Here is a 6220-nt window from a genome sequence, read left to right as displayed (position 1 = left end):
GAGAGAAACTCCATCTCAAAAAAAAAATATATATATAAAATAAAAACAATGAGGGAGTTAAATTGTCAGTGGTTCTTAATTGAAGTAGACTTTAGAATTTAGAATTTAAAAACACTAAGTTCTACTTTGTGAAGATTGTGAGATGGGGTTGGGGCACTCATATACTTAAAACACATACATACACAACACCCCAACCCACCCCTCCACACTAAAATACACAGGTGATTCCGATGCATATAGATAGGTAAATTTTCATCATAAAGTTTCACATGGAGAATAAGGGAGATAGTCTAGCGAGGAGCTGAGCATTGCCTATGAGGCACTTTGGGTGATGAAGACCAGGCTGTTCTTAGCATGCACCTGGACTGTTGCAGCCACTGTCTTTAGCATTTGTAGCTTGTGGGCATTCTGAGGTATCGCCCTCCAGGCAGGATTTCTCCACAAGGCGGAAGGCCTCCAGGAACTCATTAATATCGATGTGGCCATCTTTGTTGAAATCAATACTCCGGGCAAGGTCACAGATGCAGTCATCTGTAATGTCGATATTCATATGGGAGCTTAACAGCTTCCAGGTCTGCCTGAACTCGTCCAGTGAGATGAACCCTTATCAGAGGGAGGAAATCACTTCAGTGTGTTAGTCTAGTTTTTAATGTTCATTTTCTCTGACATTCTTACAAGGGCACCTGTTCCCTACTGCTTAACAGAGAGATACCCAAAGTCTAGTATCTAATTTAAACTTCCAAGAGGATCACACAAACCATTGGCTCACCAAAGATTTTCAGCTGGGAGCAATTTTGCTCCCCTCCCTCCAGGGGACATTTGGCAATGTCTGGAGACATTATTGTTTGTTATAACTAAGATGGAGGTGAGGTGCTACTGACCTCTAATAAAATGTCAACAGTACCACTATTGAGAAACCCTGCATTTAATCATCTCAAACATATACTAATTTATTCTGGCCATTAAAATCCTTTGGACCCCATATATCTATAGTCAATTGATTTTCTACAAGGGTCCCAAGATCATTTAATGGGTAAAGAATAGTTTTTTTCAACAATGATGTGGGACAACCAGATATGGACATGCAAAGAGAGTAAAGCTAGACACCTACCTAACACTATATAAAAAAACTAACTCGATATGGATCAAAGACCTAAATGTAAGAGCTAAAACTCTAAAACTCTTAGAAGCAAACATAAGTGTAAATCTTTGTGACCTTAGGTTATGCAACAGTTTTATAGCTAAAAAAGCTATAACACCAAAAGCATAAACAACAAAAGAAAAAGTAAATTGTACTTTTTCAAAATTAAAAACTTTTGGGTATCAGGCTGGGTGCGGTGGCTCACGCCTGTAATCCCAGCACTTTGGGAGGCTGAGGCAGGCAGATCACAAGGTCAGGAGTTCAAGACCAGCCTGGCCAACATGGTGAAACCATGTCTCTACTAAAAATACAAAAATTAGCCGGGCATGGTGGCAGGTGCCTGTAGTCCCAGCTACTCAGGAGGCTGAGGCAGAAGAATCACTTTAACCCACGAGGCGGAGGTGGCAGTGAGCCAAGATTGTACCATTGCACTCCAGCCTAGGTGACAGAGTGAGAGTCCGTCTCAAAAAAAAAAAAAACTTTCAGGCATCAAAGGACACTACCAAGAAGGCGAAAAGACAATCCACAAAATCAGAAAAAAAAATTTGCAAAGCATATGTCTGATAATGTCCTAGTACCCAGAATATATGAATAACTCTTACAACTCAAATAAAAAGACAAATAGCTCAATTTAAAAATGGACGAGGCCGGGCGCGGTGGCTCAAGCCTGTAATCCCAGCACTTTGGGAGGCCGAGACGGGCGGATCACGAGGTCAGGAGATCAAGACCATCCTGGCTAACACGGTGAAACCCCGCCTCTACTAAAAAATACAAAAAACTAGCCGGGCAAGGTGGCGGGCGCCTGTAGTCCCAGCTACTCGGGAGGCTGAGGCAGGAGAATGGCATGAACCCGGGAGGCAGAGCTTGCAGTGAGCTGAGATCCGGCCACTGCACTCCAGCCTGGGCGACAGAGCGAGACTCCGTCTCAAAAAAAAAAAAAAAAAAAGGACGAAGGATTTGAATAGACATATCTCCGAAAGAGATATACAAATGGCCAATAAGCACATGAAAATGTTCAACATCATTAGTTATTAAGGAAATGAAAGTCAAAACTACAGTAGAACGGGTATAATAAAAACTAAAAAAAAAAAAAACCCACAAAAAACAAAAATGGAAAATAACAGGCATTGGTGAGGATGTAGAGAAATTGGAACCCTCATACATTGTTGGTGGCAATATAAACAGGTACAGCTACTGTGAGAAACGGTTTGGTAAGTCCTCAAAAAGTTAAACATAGAATCACCATATGACCAAGCAATTACACTCCTAGGTATATACCCAAGAAAATTGAAAACATATATTGACACAAAAAGTCACACATGAATGTTCATAGCAGTATCGTTCATAGTAGCCAAAAGTAGAAACAATCCAAAGTCTATCAACTAATGACTGGATAAATAAAAGTTCTGTCCACACAATGGAATATTATTCAGTCATTAGAAAGGAACGAAAAACTGATACTGCTGCAACGTGGATGAATCTTGAACACAGGCTAGGTGACAGAATCCAGACACCAAAGGCCATATTTTGCATGATTCTGTTTATATCAAATGTCCAGAATAGGCAAATCCATAGAGACGGAATGTAGATTAGTGGTTGCCAGGGACTCGTGGAGGAGGGATAGGGAATGAGGAGTAATTGCTAATAGGTATGAGATTTCTTTCTGGGGTGATTAAAGTGTTCTAGGCCATGCGCAGTGGCTCACGCCTGTAATCCCAGCACTTTGGGAGATCTAGGCGGGCGAATCACGAGGTCAGGAGATCAAGACCATCCTGGCTAACATGGCGAAATCCTGTCTCTACTAAAAATACAAAAAAAAAAAAAAAAAATTGGCCGGGTGTAGTGGCACATGCCTGTAATCCTAGCTACTTGGGAGGCTGAGGCAGGAGAATCACCTGAACCCAGGAGTTGGAGATTGCAGTGATCCAAGACTGTGCCACTGCACTCCAGCCTGGGTGACAGAGGGAGACTCTGTCTCAAAAAAAAAAAAAGTTCTAAAATTAGATAGTGGTGATGGTTATACAATCTTGTGACTTTACCAAGAACCACTAAATTGAGTACTTTACACAGGTGAATTATGTGGTTTGTGAATTATGCCTCAAAAGAAACCAATAATAACATTGAAAAAAGCCTTTGGACCATTGGGGGAACAGGATGTGGGGGAACAGGATAAGGATGTACAGGACCTCACCACACATTTTTTTAGTAACTTCCTGTGAATCTATAATTATTTCAAAATTTAAAGTTAAAAAAAAGTTTTGGGAGTGAGGTTGCAAACGCCTTTCTATTCTAAGCACTTTTCATTACTTTGTGGCTATCTTCGATGGTACTGTAAAGGATATCACATCTTTCTTTTGCTTTTTTTTTTTTTTTTTTTTATGACAGAGTCTCAACTCTGTCACCGAGGCTGGAGTCCAGTGGCACAACCTCGGCTCACTGCAACCTCCACCTCCCGGGTACAAGTGATTCTCCTGCCTCAGCCTCCCAAGTACCTGGGATTACGGACATGTGCCACGACACCCGCCTAATTTTTGTATTTTTAGTAGAGACTGGGTTTCGCCGTGTTGGCCAGACTGGTCTCGAACTCCTGACTTCAGGTGATTCACCCGCCTCGGCCTCCCAAAGTGCTGGGATTACAGGCAGGAGCCACCATGCCCAGAGGATATCACATCTTCTAATAATTATTCTTCCTATAAGAAGCTTTCATTCAGTTTGTCTTCATTCTTCTCTGCCCCACTTCTTTCTCTATGGGCTGCTTATACTACTCAAGTACTTTCCTAGTTTCTGCCATTTATAAGCACTAATCTTCTTACCTTGCTCTCCAAATGCCTGAGTGGAGATGAACCAGGAAGGACATTAAGGGTTTGAGGTAAAATACTTGCAGTGCGTCAAAAGTGATAGAATAATGAGTGCCTTTACCTGAATGATCACTGTCTATGATCCTAAAAATGGTCTCCAGGTTGGATCGGTTTCGGTACAGTGTTTCCAGCAAACTTGATTGTATGTTCTGCAAGAAAAAATTCATTTTCCTTCTTTGTCATATGTTTAGGCTTCTTCCAATATATAATTAACACACAATCGCCGGGCGCGGTGGCTCAAGCCTGTAATCCCAGCACTTTGGGAGGCCGAGACGGGCTGATCACGAGGTCAGGAGATCGAGACCATCCTGGCGAACACGGTGAAACCCCGTCTCTACTAAAAAGTACAAAAGGCCGGGCGCGGTGGCTCAAGCCTGTAATCCCAGCACTTTGGGAGGCCGAGACGGGCGGATTACGAGGTCAGGAGATCGAGACAATCCTGGCTAACACGGTGAAACCCCGTCTCTACTAAAAAATACAAAAAACTAGCCGGGCGAGGTGGCGGGCGCCTGTAGTCCCAGCTACTCGGGAGGCTGAGGCAGGAGAATGGCGTAAACCCGGGAGGTGGGGCTTGCAGTGAGCTGAGATCAGGCCACTGCACTCCAGCCTGGGCGACACAGCGAGACTCCGTCTCAAAAAAAAAAAAAAAAAAAAAAAAAGTACAAAAAAACTAGCTGGGCGAGGTGGCGGGCGCCTGTAGTCCCAGCTACTCGGGAGGCTGAGGCAGGAGAATGGCGTAAACCCGGGAGGCGGAGCTTGCAGTGAGCTGAGATCCGGCCACTGCACTCCAGCCTGGGCGACAGAGCGAGACTCCGTCTCAAAAACAAAAACAAAAACAAAAACAAAAACACACACACACACACACACAATCAACCCTGGCAATCACACATTCTTGAAAAAATCTGAAAATATTTTGCCATCCCTCCATTCCCTCTACCCAGTTCAGCCCACCAAATAATCTAGTGGTTTAAGAAGCACCTCACCCATGATGAAAATCTTCCAAAATTGACTGTGGTGATGGTTGCACACACAGGTTATGTACGCCTTGTCTAAAACACTTAGGACCAGAAATGTTCTAAATTTTGGATTTTTTTGGACATTGTAATATTTACCTGTATATAATGAGATATCTTGGGTATGCGACCCAAGTTTAAACACAAAATTAATTTTTGTTTCATATACACCTTATACATCTAGCCTGAATGTAATTTTTGTTTGTTTACTTTGAGACAGAGTTTTGCTCTTGTTGTCCAGGCTGGAATGCAGTGGCCTGATCTCAGCTCACTGCAACCTCCGCCTCCCGGGTTCAAGCGATTCTCCTGCCTCAGCCTCCTGAGTAGCTGGGATTAGAGACATGCACCACCACGCCCGGCTAATATTTGTATTTTTAGTAGAGACGGGATTTCTCCACATTGGTCAGGCAGTCTCGAACTCCTGACCTCAGGTGATCTGCCTACCTTGGCCTTACAAAGTGCTGGGATTACAGGCATGAGCCATCATGCCCGGCTGCCTGAAGGTAATTTTATAAAATATTTTTAATAATTGTGTGCATGAAACAAAGTTTGTGTACATCGAACCATCAGAAAGCAAAGGTGTCAGATGTGGAATTTTTTACTTGTGGCATCATGTTGGCACTTAAAAAGTTTTGGACTTTGGAGCCTTTCAGATTTGTTTTTTTAAACAGAGTCTCGCTGCGTTGCCCAGGCTGGAGTGCAGTGGCATGGTCTTGGCTCACTGCAACCTCTGCCTCCTGAGTTCAAGCGATTCTCCCACCTCACCTCCCAATAGCTGGGTCTACAGGCATATGCCACCATATCCGGCTAATTTTTGTATTTTAAGAAGAGACGGGGGTTCCCCATGTTGGCCAGGTTGGTCTCAAACTCCTGGCCTCAAGTGATCCACCCTCCTCAGCTTCCCAAACTGCTAGGATTACAGGAGTGAGCCACCACACTCAGCCGAATTGTACACTTTAAATGGATGAATTGCATGGTATGTGAATTATATTGCAATAACATTGTTAAAAGAAGTACCTAGCCCAAGGTTGCACATACATTACATATTCTATAAGTAGTTATTGAATAAATACTTTTTTAAGTAGGGTAAGCACCATGGTGTTGAGGAAAGAAAATGGGCCTTGAGGTAAGACAGACCTTGGCTTGAGTCCCAACTCAGTCATTCTATGACCTCAGGCAAGTTGCTAACCGCTGTGGGCAGTAATGGT

General features: G+C 43.2%; 1 protein-coding gene across 1 annotated transcript in view; it reads right to left on the bottom strand.

Annotated features, from left to right (window-relative positions):
- Positions 1–249: 249 nt before the first annotated feature.
- PPEF2 (protein phosphatase with EF-hand domain 2) overlaps positions 250–6220 on the bottom strand; it is a 39151-nt gene continuing 33180 nt past the window's right edge. Inside the window, exons 16-17 of the mRNA XM_005555031.4 lie at positions 4061–4148; positions 250–603 (exon numbers count right to left, since the gene is read on the bottom strand). Of these exons, the coding sequence (XP_005555088.3) occupies positions 350–603; positions 4061–4148 (342 nt within the window). The 3' untranslated portion in view covers positions 250–349. The remainder of the gene's footprint in view (positions 604–4060; positions 4149–6220) is intronic.

The sequence above is a fragment of the Macaca fascicularis genome, chromosome 5, assembly GCF_037993035.2.
Source record: "Macaca fascicularis isolate 582-1 chromosome 5, T2T-MFA8v1.1".
NCBI lineage: Eukaryota > Metazoa > Chordata > Mammalia > Primates > Cercopithecidae > Macaca > Macaca fascicularis.
This window is presented reverse-complemented; position numbering and strand designations above follow the sequence as displayed.